This window comes from Hypanus sabinus, chromosome 28, assembly GCF_030144855.1.
Source record: "Hypanus sabinus isolate sHypSab1 chromosome 28, sHypSab1.hap1, whole genome shotgun sequence".
Classification (NCBI taxonomy): Eukaryota; Metazoa; Chordata; class Chondrichthyes; order Myliobatiformes; family Dasyatidae; genus Hypanus; species Hypanus sabinus.
The window spans coordinates 23,877,054-23,893,319 of NC_082733.1; the positions used below are offsets into that span (position 1 = coordinate 23,877,054).

Here is a 16,266-nt window from a genome sequence, read left to right on the forward strand (position 1 = left end):
AAAAAATGGTCAAAACTTTTTGAAAGTTTGCCTAGCCAGGGTGTGTGACTAACCTCTGACACATTAGAAATATGGCTCAAGTGTTGTATACTTGGCAAGGACTAATTAATAAGGATGACTTCTGTAAAGGATTTCTCACTGAGAGAACTGCAGCAGATATATTGACACTTTGTGGATAGGTGTGCCCCAAGTGCAGGTGGTACACTGTTGCCATTAAATTCTGGGCTTTGATCCTCAGTGCTAAATGTCATATCCAACATATTCTCCGCAGCTTCTGCAATCTCCAATGGTTAACCACCACCAGGCATATCGTCCCCTCACCTTTCCTCTCCACTTTCCACAGGCATCACTCTCTCTGATACTCTTTTGTCCACTCGTCCCACCCGTCTCTCTCTGAGATGGCAGAAGTTGCAGAGAACATGTTGGATATGACGTTTAATGCTGAGGATTTAAGCCTACAACAGTCTCAAATGTTATATCACCTCCCCCACCACCATTTAGGATGCTAAACAGTCTGTCACGTTAGGCAGACTTCATGTAGATCTATCATTTATTGTCTCCAGTTCTCCCAGTGCACCTCCTTTATAATAATGACACTTGGCCAGATTGAGGATAGCTTCATCTAGCACCTTCGCTTTGTCCACTGTTACAGCCAGGATCTTCTGTTGGTCCGCCATCTTAATTTCATTTCCCTTTCCCAAAAAGACATGCTTGTTCATGGCTTCCTCTACCGTCAAGTTGAGGCTAGATACAGATTAGAACAACACCCCATTTTGGTAGTCTCCAGCCAGATGGTGTCAACATTAATTTCTCTAACCTCTGGTAACCTCTCCCCTCTGCTTTGCATGTACCCCCCCCAACTTGATTCCCCTTATTCTTACGGCCATCTCCTTCCATCTATTCCATGGTCACCTGCCTTGTCAGATTCCATCCATTTGCCTCTTCCACTTATCTCCTCCCAACTTCTCACAAAATTCCATGCTCCACTGTCCACCCCTCTCCACACCCTTTTATTCTGGTCTTTGCCCTTTGCCTTCTGTTGTTTCCTGTCCTGATGAAGTTTCTCAGCCTGAAACACTGACAGTTCATTTTTCTCAATAGATGCTGCCTGGCCTGCTGAATTCCTCCAGTGATTTTTGTGTGTTGATTGGGATTAAATATTTTATAAGAAACACATACTTACAACTTCTATGTATGAATTTTATCTGCACAGAAACAAAATAACATTCTATGATTTTTTTTTCCTTCTTGACAGGAACATTTCAACCTTCCAGTGTCCACTGGAATCAGCTGTATGATTGACGGCACGATCCCAGCCAGCTCAGGACTTTCCAGCTCCAGTGCACTGGTTTGTTGTGCAGGTCTCATCACAGTGATAGCAAATGGAAAGGTTCTGTCAAAGGTACATTCTGTCTATGCATTTTATATAACTAATATCATACTGCATATATTGTTTATGAGAAAGTTGACAGACCAGAAAGCAATATTGTAGATTTGCTGCTGTTGACTGAGAGTTTAGTTGGAGATTTAGAAATTAGGGCCCTGCTTGCAAGTAGCAAGCCTTGCCTGTGGAAATATTTTGACATTCAGCAAAGTCTGTACACTCTCCTTTCACACCATCATTACCACCACTGTGCTGTTAAACACTTATTTTGAGTGTTTCTGACATTTAAGTTTTTTAATAATTGAGCTAATTTAAATAAATGTAATTGTTTGAATATTATTTAGTGCTGTTAAGCTTCCTAAATGTTAGGTTTCCAGTATTTCAATACATTTTTTCTTCATTTGTAGCAAGAAGTTCATATGTCTAATAGCAGAATCAGACAATCAAAGAAAATAGACTCCAAACCACAAATGATTCCAGTTCCAGTGTCATTCAGGTGTTATCATTTTTGGTTTGGCTCTATAGCAAAAACAAAATCTGTTATGCAACAGCTTATGTGATATTGTGTTGCTGTGCCGATTTCTATTAAATATGCCCTTAAAATAATAGAAATTCTGTGTATATGTATGTATGTATGTGTATGTGTGTGTATGTATGTATATATATATATATATATATATATAATATATACACACACACATAATTAAAAGATTCATATCATTACCACCATTATCTCCCCAAATTAACTCCAGATGTTACCTCCTGTTGCCATATCTATTAGTTCTCCATTTTCTTGCTCATTGTGCACTCAGGGATGTTGTGCAATTTCTTTTTCAGTTTTGCATAATGCTGGAACCTTGCAGGCCTTCTCTTTCGTCCTGTATCTTAGATGCAAATCTTGGAATTGTTTTCAGCATACCCGAGTGCTTGGCGTGGACCATTTGTAATTACCAAATGGAGAGCTTGCTTTGCTGCCCATATAGCCTTAATGAAGGCTAATTTTAAAAATACAAAAGGAATGACCTCATGTAGAATTGCTGTAAAAATGAAAAATAAATCGTGAATTTTCTTTAAAAAGTTAACCACTTTTTACATGTACCCCAAACCTCAATGAAAAAAGGAAGAAAATTAAAACACACCAAAAGCAAGAGTGAAAAGAATATTGCTGTCATACAACCAAACAGATTCTTCTGCTTATTTGATAAAATGAAACAAAATTTGTGCTTTACATTGGTAATGGAAAATCTTGGTATTTTCCATTCCTAATTCAAATTTCATCAGATTCCATTACCTCAAAGATCTTGTGAGAGATAAAGGAGAAAAAGTAAAAGAGAGAATCATCAGTACTGTCCTAAGTTTCTAAATATATCAATTCGTTTCCAGTATTTACAGTACTTACTTTCAGTAAAGTTATATTATTTGACAGTATTGATCTGAAAAAGTAGCATTCTTTAAAAAATTGTAATAACAATGAACATCAAGATTTACTGTAAGAAAACAAAACAAAATGATCACGATAAGCAGATACTTCAAGATAAGACATTCATCAGTTATTCATAAAGCAATGTTTTGAGTATTTTAATACACAAAATAATCGGTAGAAAAGTTAATCCTAAAACCAGTATATACTGTAGATCCAAGATATCTATAGATTGTCAGCTAGCTGCAGCTGCTGGTGAATATTGTCCTGTGATTAATGAGTTCATTAATACAAAGTCTCAGAATTGTGTACTTATATGATTCTTAATGCTTTGAAAGATAAAAGGCAGCAGTGTAGGACAAGATAGGGGAATGCTTTGGTGGCTAACGATGAAAGGTAGAAGAAACAGTTTATAGTTTGTAATCCCTGGGTTATTAAAACGTTTTGAGTAAGAGGCCCCTTAGATTAAAAAAACATTGGCAGCCAGGGTTTTGTTCTGATTAAAATTAGTCAAATGTTTACAGCATATTGTGAATTTCTTTTAAACCTAGTTGGATTAATGAATAGATCATACATGACCCTTTTCAATCTATTCATATTGTAAATAATCTTGAATATTGTAAATTCTCTTTTTAATCATTCTGGGCAAATCTATATGTGGAATTCTATTATACAGAAAATTAGTCATTGCACTGAACTTGTTTATTTCATAACACACATGAGAAATGAAGCATGTTGAAACCAGACCTGTGGCAAATTTCAATCAAAACTCTGAGTAATGCATTGTAAAGACATGAGAGCAAAAGTTGTTGGAATAGATAACATCATTGCTTAATTCTGGTGGCTATGATGACAACCAGATAATGTCCCAGCTCCTGATGAAAATAAGTACCATTACCAGACAACATATGTGAAATAACAGGAAATTGGAACTTAGCATGCAAAGTCGAAGCAGTTGGTAACTTTAATTAGTCTTGCATATAATAAGAACTAACTTTTTTTGCTTCACCCACAAGTAGTTTCTCTGATTTATATTTATAAGGCACGCTATTCTGTTCCATGTATGGCCAGTAGCAGAGCTGATACCAAATTTTGTTAGCCTTGAGTTTTCTTCAAAACTAGTAAATAATTTGCAAAGCAATTTTGATTTGAAATATTACAACAGTTGTATAGCTCAGGGTATAATAGAATGATTATTAGTACCAAAATGATGTCATTGAAATGTTTCTTACTAAATTTTCATACTTCTGAAAGGATTATTTACTCATGTCGAAGGGAGTGGACAGCAGAATAAGGAAATCTTAGAAATTCCGTTGAATCTCTGTTAATTGTTTTCTGCTGAAATGCGTGACAATGATTTCTTGACATTTGGCAACAAATTCCAAAATAGCTTTCACCATAGATGTTTTCTTCCCTTATCTGTTACTCTTTTGTTTTGACTCAGTTATGAATGGGCAACACCTTGTTTTGATTCTTCATTATACACTCTTCATGTAGAGGAGACGACATTCCTGCATCTATTCTGACAAGCCCTACTGTACAGATCTCGTCTTCCTACTCCTACCAACCCCACTCCCTCACCAAAGGTGTACCTATACCATACCTTGCGATCAGAATCACCGAAGTTCTATGTAGTGTGCTACCTTAATTTATGCTTTACTTATGTAGTCAAATCCTCTTGCTCAGTATGCTATATTTTCGTTCGGACTTTGAGTGGATTTGATATGTCCATAAGAAACCATAAGACATAGGAGCAGAATTAGTCCATTCAGCCCATCAAATCTGCTCCACCATTCCATCATGGTTGATCCCAGATCTTACTCAATCAGATACACCTGCCATCTCGCCGTATCCTTTGATGCCCTGACCAATCGGGAAACTATCAACTTCTGCCATAAATATACGCAGACTTGGCCTCCACCACATTCTGTGGCAGAGCATTTCACAGATTCACCATTTTTTGGCTAAAAACTTCCTTCTTACCTCTGTTCTAAAGGGTCACCCCTCAATTTTGAGGCTCTGCCCTCTAATTCCGGATACCCCACCATAGAAAATATCCCTGCATTCTTCTAAATTCCAGTGAGTACAGGTCGAAAGTTGCCAAACATTCCACATATGTTAGTCCCTTCATTCCCGGAATAATCCTCGTGAACGTGCTCTGGAATCTCTCCGATGACAACACATCCTTTCTTAGATATTGGGCCCTAAACTGCTGGCAATACTCCAAGTACAGCCTGACTAGTGTCTTATAAAAGCATTATCTCTTTGCTTTTATATTCTATTCCCCATGAAATAAATGCCAACATTGCATTTGCCTTCTTTACCACAGACTCAACCGGTAAAAAATTACCTTCTGTGAGTCTTGCACGAGGACTCCTAAGTCCTTCTGCACCTCTGATGTTTGAACCTTCTTATAAAAATGTATTATAATAAAAATGCATTATTATACATTTCCTAACACTGTAGTCCATCTGCCACTTTTTTGCCCATTCTTCCGATTTGTCCAAGTCCTGTTGCAATCACATTGCTTCCTCAGCACTACCTACCTGTCCACATATCTTCATATCATCCACAACCTTTGCTACAAAGCCATCAACTCTATTATCAACAAACAAAGTGAAATGCGGAGATCCCAATACTGACTCCTGAGGAACAGGCACCAGCAGCCAATCAGAAAAGACCCTTTTATTCCCAGTTACTGCCTCCTGCCTGTTAGCCATACCTCTATCCATGTAATGCCATAGGATTTTATCTTGTTAAGCAGCCTCATTTGTGGTACCTTATCAAATGCCTTCTGAAAATCCAAATAAATGACATCCACTGCCTCTACTTTGTCCACCCTGCTTGCTACTTCTTTGAAGAACTCTTAACAGATTTGTCAGGCAAGATTTCCCTTCTCAGAAACCATGCTGACTTTGACTTACTTTATCATTAATCTCCAATTACTTTGAAATCTCACCCTTAATAATAGACTCCAACAATTTCCCATTGAGGTTATGCTAACTGGCCTATAATTTCCTTTCTTTTGCCTTCCTCCCCTCTTAAAGAGTGCAGTGACACTTGCAATCTTCCAGTCCTCCAGGACCATGCCAGAATCAAGTAATTCTTGAAAGATTATGACCAATACATCCATTATCTCTACAGTAACCACTCTCAGGGAGTAGTTCATCTGGGATTTGGGATATAGTCCATCTGACTTATCCTCCTTAAGACCGTTGGGTTTGCCTAGCACATTTTCCTTTGGAATAGCAAAGCCACTCACTCCTGCTCCCTGATGCTTTAAGAACTTCGAGCACACTGCTAGTGTCTTTCACAGTGCAGACAGATACAAAGTACCCATTAAGTTCAACTGTCATTTCTTTGTCCCCCAATAATACCTCACCAGAATTATTTTCTAGTAGTCCAATTTCAACACCCTTTTACTCTTTGTATAACTGAAAAATCTTTTGGTATCCTGCTGTATATTATTGGCTAGTTTGCCCTCATATTTCATCTTTTCCCTTCTTTAGGCTTTTAGGCTTTTTTAGTTGCCTTTTGTTGGATTTTAAAAGCTTCCCAATCATCCAGCTTCCCACTCACAGTTGCTACCTTATATGCCCTTTCTTTGGCTTTTATGCAGTCTTTAACTATCTTTGTCAGCCATAGTTGCCTACCCCTGCTATTTGAGAACTTCCTCCTCCATGGGACATATCTATCTTGCGCCTATTCTCAGAAACTTCAGCCACCTTTGCTCTGCCATCATCTCCGCCAGTATCCGCTTCCAATCCTCCTGGGCAAGCTTCTCTCTCATGTCTCTGTAATTCCCTTTATTCCAATGCAATACTGATACATGTGAGGGATGCTTCTCCCTCTCACATTGCAGTATTAATTCAATCATATTATGATTACTGCCTTCTAAGGGTTCCTTTACGTTAAGCTCCCTAATAAGATCTGGGTTATTACACAACACCCAAACTAAGATGGCCTTTCCCCAAGTAGGCTCAAGCACAAGCTGCTCTTAAAAAGCCATCTCGTAGGCATTCAACAAATTTCCTCTCTTGCGATCCAACACCAACTTGATTTTCCCAATCCCTTTGCATATTGAAGATCCCCATTACAACTGTGTCATTACCCTTATTACATGCCTTTTCTGGCTCCCTTTGCCACACTCTTAACCCCACACCTTGTTTACTATTTGGAAGCCTATATATGATTCCCATATTGGTTTTTTTACCCTTGCAATAGATTGAACATTCTCTGACCCTATGTCACCTCTTTCTAAAGATGTAATTCGCTCTCTTACCATCAGAGCCACCCCACCAATGCCTGCCTGCCTGTTCTCTTGATATAAAGTATATCATTTGTTGTTAAGTTCCCAATTGTGGCCCCCGTTCAGCCACGATCAGTGATGCCTACAATGTCATACCGACCAATCTCTAATTGTGCCATGAGTTCATCTACCTTATTGCGAGTGCTACACAGATTTAAATACAGCACCTTCAGTCCTGTATTCTTTGCCTTTTTGAATTTAGCCTCTGTTGTACAATTTAACTCTTTGTTCTGCCTGCATTTATACCCAATCATTGGCCTGTTCTTTCTGACATTCATGCTACACCCATTATCTACTTGTAAACCTGCTGGCTCATCCTCAGCTCTATTATCCTGGTTCCTCCCCCTTTGCCATATTAGTTTAAACCATTCCCAACAGCTCTAGTAAATCTGCCCGCAAGAATATTGGTCCCCCTCGGATTCAAATACAACCCGTCCCTTTTGTACAGGTCACACCTACCCCAGAAGAGGTCCCAATTATCCAAAAACCTAAATCCCTGCCCTCTACTCCAATTCTTCAGCAACATGTTTATCTGCAACCTTATTCTATGTCATGTGGCACAGGCAGCAATCCTGAGATTACTACCCTGAGGTCCTGCTTCTCAGCTTCCTTCCTAACGCCTTATATTCTTTTTTCAGGACCTCCTCCCTTTTTCTTCCTGTGGCCTTGGTACCAATATTTATCACAACTTTTGACTGCTCACCCTTCCTCTTCAGGATATTGTGGACATGTCCAGAAGCATCACGGACCCTGGCACCTGGGAAGCAAACTATCATCCTGGCATCCATAGAATCATCTATCTGTCCTGACTATAGAGTCCCCTATTACTATTGCCATCCTGTTCAGTTCCCTACCATTCTTAGCACAGGGCCAGACTTGGTGCCAGAGGCATAGCCTATGTTGCTTTTTCCAAGGTAAGTCGTTTCTTCCCCCCCCCCCCCCCCCAAACAGTGCTCAAAATTGAGTACTTATTGTTGAGAGGGACGGCCACAGGGATGCTCTCAACTATCTGACATTCCCCCTTCCCTCTCCCACCAGTCACCCATTCATCTGTCTCCTGTAGCCTCAGGGTGACTACCTCCCTATAGCTCCTGTCTATCATCACTTCACTTTCCCTAAAAAGCCAAAGGTCATTGAGCTGCAGCTTCATTAACTTAACATGGTCACGAAGGAGTTGCATCACGATGCAACTGGTGCAGATGTGGCCACTGGGGAGGTTGGGAATTCTCCTTGAAATCCCACATCTGAGACCCAGAACAGAACACTGGCTATGTTGACATAACCCCTATTCTCTCAAGATTTAAGTAAGAAATAAGGATTGAACTTACCTACTTGCTTTGCCTCCATCTGTTTTTGCGGAATCCCTGTTATGCTAAAGCCTTCCTACTCTGCTTCAGACTACTCCGATGACAACCGCTCCCATGGTAACCACTTTGCTAGGTAGTGCCTCTCTTTTACAGAGGGTGGTTTTCCCTCAAGTCTTTGTCAGGCCCGCAAAAGGATGCTCCTGTTGCATCTGTGCAGTACAATCAACAACTCTCATTGAAAAATTTACTGCTTTTTCAAGCTCTTGGTTGGACCTGCATGGGAACGCTCCTGTTGCGTCCACACAGTACTCCAATGAACAACACTCAATATCACCAAGGACACTTGCAAATTTCTGCAAATGTACCCTGGAAAGCATTCTGACTAGCTGCATCTCTGTCTGGTATGGGGGAGGGACACTGCACAGAATCAAAATAAGCTGCAGAAAATTGTGAACTCAATCAGGTCCATCATGGGCAACAGCCTCCGCAGCATCCAGGACATCTTCAAGGAACGATGCCTCAAAAGGAAGGCATCCATCATTGAGGACCCCCATCACTCAGGATATGCCCTATTTTCATTGCTACCATCAGGGAGGAGGTACAAGAGCCTAAAGGCACACACTGAACAATTTAGAAACCGCTTCTTCCCCTCTGTCATCAGATTTCTGAATGCGCATTGAACCCTTGAATACTACCTCGCTTTTTTTGCACTACTTATTTGATTTAGCTATGTATGTGTCTGTGTATATACATATGTGTGTGTATTCACCCCCTTTGTTAATATTTAGTAAATGCACCTTTGGCAGCAATTACAGACTTGATTCTATGTGGATAGGTCTCTATTAGCTTTGCGGATCTGGACACTGCAATTTTTCTCCATTCTTCATTACAAAATGCTCAAGCTCTGTCAGATTTCATGAGGATCATCAGTGAACAGCTCTTTTAAAATCCAGCCGCTAATTCTCAATTGTGTTGAGGTCTGGACTCTGACTTGGCCACTTCAGGACATAAACTTTGTCATTTTTAAGCCATTTCTGTGTAGCTTTGGCTTTATGTTTGGGGCCATTGTCTTGCTGGAAAACAAATCTTCTCCCAAGCTGCAATTCTCTTGCAGACTACCTTAGGTTTTCTTCCAAGATTTCCCTGTTTTTTTTTCTGCATTTATTTTACCCTTTACCTTCAAAAGCTATCCAGGGCCTGCTGCAGTGAAGCATCCCCACAGCATGACACAGCCACCACCATGCTTCACGGACGGGATGGTATGTTTTTAATGATGTACGATGTTTGGGTTATGCCAAACATAGCGTTTAGTTTGATGGCCAAAAAGCTCAATTTTGTTGTCATCAAACCATAGAACCTTCCAGCTGACTTCAGAGTCTCCCATATGCCGTCTGGCACTCTCTAGCCAAGATCTCATCTGAGTTTTTTTCAACAGTGGCTTTCTCTTTGCCACTCTCCCATAAAGTTGAGATTGGTGAAGTACCCAGGCAACAGTTGTTCTCTCCCGCACATTCTCTCCCACCTCAGACACTAAAGCTTGTAACTCCTCCAGAGCTCTTGGTGGCCTCCCTCACTAGTCCCTTTCTTGCATGGTCCACTCAGTTTTTGAAGCTGGTTTACTGTAGACAAATTTACAGTTTTGCCATATTCTTTCCATTTCTTGATGATTGACTTAACTATACTCCAAGGGATATTCTGTGACTTGGAAATTTTCTTGTATCCATCTTCTAACCTGTGCTTTTCAGTAACCTTTTCACGGAGTTGTTTGGAGTGTTCTTTTGTCTTCATGGTGTAGTTTTTGCCAGGATACTGACTCAACAGCAGTTGGACCTTCCAGATACAGGTGCTTTGTTACTACAATTAATTGAAGCACCTTGACTGTACATGGTCATTTCCATTTAATGAATATGTGATTTCTGAAACCATTTGGTTGCACCAGTGATGATTTGGTGTTTCATATTATAGGGCTTGAATACTTGTGCAAACAATTATTTTGTGTTTTATATTGGTAATTAATTCAGATCACGATGTAGAGATCTGTTTTCACTTTGACTCAAAAGAGTCGTTTTCAATTGATCAGTGTCAAAAAAGCCAAATTAAATCCACTCTGATTCAATGTTGTAAGACAATAAAAAATGAAAATTTCCAGGAGGGGGTGAATACTTTTTATAGGCACTGTGTGGATATGTACATTTATACGTGTGTGTGTGTTTGCATGTAAAATATGTATGTTTCAAAGTTTTCATTCTTATGTACTGCCGCTATGTAACATACAAATTTCACAACACATGCCAGTGATATTAAACGTGATTCTGATTTTGCTATTTGTCATCCTAATTGCTTGCTGTACCTGCAGATGAATTTAGAGGCTCAAGGACAAGGGTTTCAGAACATCAACATCTTTTTCTCTCTTAGTTGTCTAAAAGATGCACTGCTTTTCTATATTTTTCCTATCAAAATGTATGCCCTTACATTTTTCTACTTTCTCCATCATTTCTCTGCAGAAGACTCCCTTCATCGTTAACACTGCCAACTAATTTTGTATTATCAACAAAAATGGAGAGATTTCATTTGGATCTCCCTTTAAGTTATCTATATAGATTGCAAACAGCAAGGACTTCAGAAGTAGATACTCACTGTCCACTTTCTATCATCAATCTTCAGGTAATGCCACTAGATTCCATTCCCTTGTGCTCTATTTTATAACTCTACTTTATTCTACTCTACCCTACTCTACTCTTTTTTATGCTCTATTATATAACCTACAATTTGAGAAGGAGAAGGGAAAATCGGATGTGTCAGTATTACAGTTGAACAAAGGGAACTATGAGGGAGGAGCTGGCCAAAGTTCAGTGGAACAATACCCTAGCAGGGAAGACAGTGGAACAAAAATGGCAGGTATTTCTGGGAATAATGCAGAAGGTGCAGGATCGGTTCATTCCAAAGAGGAAGAAAGATCTAAGGGGAGTAAGGGGCGGCCGTGGCTGACAAGGGAAGTAAAGAGCAGTATAAAAATAAAACAGAAGAAGTATAACATAGCAAAAATGAGCGGGAAATCGGAGGACTGGGAAGCTTTTAAAGAGCAACAGAAGATAACAAAAAAGGCAATACACCATGAAAAAATTAGGTACGAAGGTAAACTAGCCAAGAATATAAAGAAGGATAATAAAAGCTTCTTTAGGTATGTGAATAGCAAAAAAACAGTTAAGACCAGAATTGGGCCATTGAAGACAGAAACGGGTGAATTTATTATGGGGAACAAGGAAATGGCAGATGAGTTGAACAGGTACTTTGGATCTGTCTTCACTAGGAAAGACACAAACAATCTCCCAGATGTAATAGTGGTCAAAAGAACTAGGGTAAAGGATGAACTGAAGGAAATTTATATTAGGCAAGAAACGGTGTTGGATAGACTGTTGAGTCTGAAGGCTGTTAAGTCCCCGGGACCTGATGGTCTGCATCCCAGGGTACTTAAAGAGGTGGCTCTGGAAATCATGGACGCATTGGTAATCATTTTCCAATGTTCTATAGATTCAGGAACAGTTCCTGCTGATTGGAGGGTGGCTAATGTTGTCCCACTTTTCAAGAAAGGAGGGAGAGTGAAAACAGGGAATTATGGACTGGTTAGCCTGACGTCAGTGGTGGGAAAGATGCTGGAGTCAATTATAAAAGAGGAAATTACGAAACATTTGGATAGCAGTAGAAGGATCAGTCCGAGTCAGCATGGATTTATGAAGGGAAAATAATGCTTGACTAATCTTCTGGAGTTTTTTGAGGATGTAACTATGAAAATGGACAAGGGAGAGCCAGTGGATGTAGTGTACCTGGACTTCCAGAAAGCTTTTGGTAAAGTCCCACATAGGAGATTAGTGGGTAAAATTAGGGCACATGGTATTGGGGGCAGAGTACTGACATAGATTGAAAATTGGCTGGCTGACAGGAAACAAAGAGTAGTGATTAATGGGTCCCTTTCGGAATGGCAGGCTGTGACCAGTGGGGTACACAAGGTTCGGTGCTGGGACCGCAGCTGTTTACAATATACATTAATGATTTAGATGAAGGGATTAAAAGTCACATTAGCAAATTTGCTGATGACACAAAGCTGTGTGGCATTGTGAAATGTCAGGAGTATGTTATGAGAATGCAGGGTGACTTGGACAGGTTGGGTGAGTGGGCAAATGTATGGCAGATGCAGTTTAATGTGGATAAATGTGAGATTATCCACTTTGGTGGCAAGAACAGGAAGGCAGATTACTAATTAAATGGAGTCAAGTTAGGAAAAGGGTAAGTACAGTGAGATCTAGGTGTTCTCATACATCAGTCAATGAAAGCAAGCATGCAGGTACAGCAGGCATTGAAGAAAGCTAATGGCATGCTGGCTTTTATAACAAGAGGAATTGAGTATAGGAGTAAAGAGGTCCTTCTGCAGCTGTACAGGGCCCTGGTGAGACCCCACGTGGAGTATTGTGTGCAGTTTTGGTCTCCAAATTTGAGGAAGGACATTCTTGCTATTGAGGGAGTGCAGCGTAGGTTCACAAGGTTAATTCCTGGAATGGCGGGACTGTCATGTGTTGAAAGATTGGAGCAACTGGGCTTGTATACACTGGAGTTTAGAAGGATGAGAGGAGATCTGATTGAAACATATAAGATTATTAAGGGATTGGACACACTGGAGGCAGGAAGCATGTTCCTGCTGATGGGTGAGTCCAGACCTAGAGGCCACAGTTTAAGAACAAGGGGTGGGCCATTTAGAACAGAGACGCGGAAAAACTTTTTCACCCAGAGAGTGGTGGATATATGGAACGCTGTGCCCCAGAAGGCAGTGGAGGCCAAGTCTCTGGATGCATTTAAGAGAGAGTTAGATAGAGCTCTTATAGATAGCGGGGTCAAGGGATATGGGGAGAGGGCAGGAACGGGGTACTAATTGTGTATGCTCAGCCATGATCACAGTGAATGGTGGTGCTGGCTAGAAGGGCCGAATGGCCTACTCCTGCACCTACTGTCCATTGTCTATCATTTTCATTTAATAGCCTTTACTATAGCACCTAATTAAAGGAACTTCAGAAAGTCAAAATGTATCATTCTTCCATTATCAGTTGTTAGTACCAAACTAAAAACGCTCAGATTTATTAAATATGACTTTTCATTCACATATTTATATTGACTCTGCTCAATCCTGTTATTTATGTGTCCTTTTACCACTTGCTAAACCTTAAATTGTAGTATTTTTAGTTACAGCAAAGTCTGGCTAACTGGTGTGCAGTTCTTGCTCTCTTTCTCTTATTTTTTTGTAATTAGTGGGATTATATTTGCCATTTACAATTCTTGGGGAACTATTCCAGAATATGTAGAATTTAGAAGATGATGATGTATCTATTGATGTCGGACTTAGGAATACCAATCATTAGTTTCTAGGGATTTGTCAGGTTTTACTCCAATTATTTTCTCCAGGAATGCTCTTTTTATACTAATGATTTCTTTCAGGTTTTCAGCCTGGACCTGCTTTACTCCACTGTTTCTGAGAGACAATGTACTTCATTTGTTTTAAGATGCTAAGAGTAATCTCAAATTCATTTATTGAGAAGTATGGGAATAGGAAACATAACTAACTAAGTGGGACCTAATATCATCATAAAAGAGATGAATAAGCATTCATCTTCAGTACTTGCATTTGTTCACATGATGTTAGATCTAATGTTAACTGAATTCAGCATCTAGCTCGAAGTCTGCCAGTTTTTCACATTTTAGCTTTTCACATTTTATCTTATCTTTCTGGAATGATGCAACTGAAAACCCTGCTACTATATTGCTTGGGAATTGAATTTGTGCTTCTGGGTTGTTGAGCTGGGTAAATGGTCCTGTGATCTAATAATTTTGCCACAACTGTATTAGCAAAGTAATCAAGTTTGTTGTGGCAGAGGACCACTCACTCCTTGAGCCTGCTTTGCCATTTTACATGACCATAGCTGATCTGATTGTTTTTCAGCTCTGCATTTCTAGTGAACTTTCAGCTTGCTGCTGACGAAGAATCAGTCTACCTCTACCTAAAAAAGATTGAAAGAATATGCTTCTGCTGCACTTTGAGGGAGTGCCAAAGTCACACAACCCTCCTAGACAAAATAAGTTATCCCATCATTGTCTTAGGTGGACAAGTCTAGAACTGGATGCCATTTAAAAAGTGATCCCTAGTTCTGGAATCTCCTACAAGAGGAAGTATCCTTTCCATCACCACTAAAACAAGACCACTGAGGATCTTTTCTATCATTTAAGTCACATTTTTTAAACTCAAGTAGATGCAAACCTAGCTATCCAACCATTATTCATAAGACAGGACATCCATTCGAATATCAGTGAAGTAAGCCTTGAACAGCTTGAAGTTTCTTTACATCATTCTGATGTGATGATTATACTGTACATAGCAATGCTGTTTATAACTGAAACATTACCTCCCTACTGTTGTATGCAATTTTTCCTAGAAGCAGGCAAACTCCTTTTCAAATTTTTTTGCTGGACCTACATATTTGTCTTTTGTGAATTGTGTGCTAGGCACCATCCCCCCCCCCCCCCCCATGCCCATTTGCAGTTCAAGGTTCTGCAGTTGCACGCTTTTTAGATAATATATTCTTTAAAATTTTTCTCACAGTATGCATTTTTACATTTTTCTACATTGTACTCCATTTGCCAGATCGTTGTCTGCTCACTTAGCCCTGTACCTTTAGTAGCCTCCTCATGTCCTCTTTACAGCTTCATTTCCATACCTACCTTTGTGTCATCAATAAATTTAACCCCACAATTTGGTACCTTCATTCAAGTTATTTATACAAATCTAAAAAGATGAGGCCACAGCACCAATCCCAATGGCAGAGTGCTCTTAAATCTTACCAGACAGAAAAAAAAATTCACCTCTGCCTTCTCTCAGTTTCTTTCAGTGGTTGCAAGAGGAACACATATACACAACTATCTTATCTTAATTTGAATTATACAATCTATACTTTCAGTTGTGGGAAAGTTACTGGAGGGGTTTCTGAGAGACAGAATCTATCTGCATTTGCAAAAGAAAAAAACTAATTAGGGATAGACAGTATGGCTTTGTGCATGAAAAATCGTGCCTTATGAATTTGATTGAGTCTTTTTGAAGCGGTATCTAAGAGGATTGTCAAGTGTAAAATTATATACATTCTGTACACGAGACAAGAACATTCCAAGCTCCCAAGGCAGAGGTGTGCCCTCCGCAGGTATCTCATTTCCCATGTAAACCAACCATTGCTTGTCAAAATATTAGCACTGGTAATGAACTCATGATTTCTGAAGTTTCATTTGAAGAACCACGATTCATAAACCATCTGAGATGTTAAATCTAGTAACTGTTCATATCACCATCTCACCTACTTCATTTTAACACTTCACTCAGGCTTATGTTACCTGTTTCTTCATGTAAGGGAAGTTTAGGGGAGACATCAGGGATAAGTTTTTTACAGAGGGTTGTGAGTGCCTGGAATGACTTGCCAGGGATGGTGGTGGAGGCTAAAACATTAGGGGTATTTAAGAGCCTCTTGGACATGCACATGGATGGAAGTACTAAACAGTGTGGGTTTAGTACTTTTCTTTTAAGGATTATATGGGTCATGAGGGCTGAAGGGCCTGTATTGTGCTGTAGTGTTCTGTGGTAATGCTTTGAGATAGGTATAGAATCTGCTCTAATTTAGCAATAAAAAATGTCGACATATTTTGGCCAATTATCAAGAGTTTGTTTCTAATAGCATAGACATTGAATGTTATAATGGGAAGTGTGAAATAAGCTATTTCCATTAGAAGTATTTAATTTAGATATAATGAAACATTGTGG

General features: G+C 39.5%; 1 protein-coding gene across 2 annotated transcripts in view; it reads left to right on the forward strand.

Moving 5' to 3' along the window:
- galk2 (galactokinase 2) overlaps nucleotides 1-16,266 on the forward strand; it is a 113,230-nt gene that overhangs the window by 49,842 nt on the left and 47,122 nt on the right. For both annotated transcript variants that reach the window (XR_009508350.1, XM_059952723.1), the window contains exon 5: nucleotides 1,256-1,402. Coding sequence is in view for 1 of the 2 variants with exons in the window: in XM_059952723.1 (XP_059808706.1) it covers nucleotides 1,256-1,402 (147 nt within the window). In the remaining variant the exon portion in view is untranslated. The remainder of the gene's footprint in view (nucleotides 1-1,255; nucleotides 1,403-16,266) is intronic.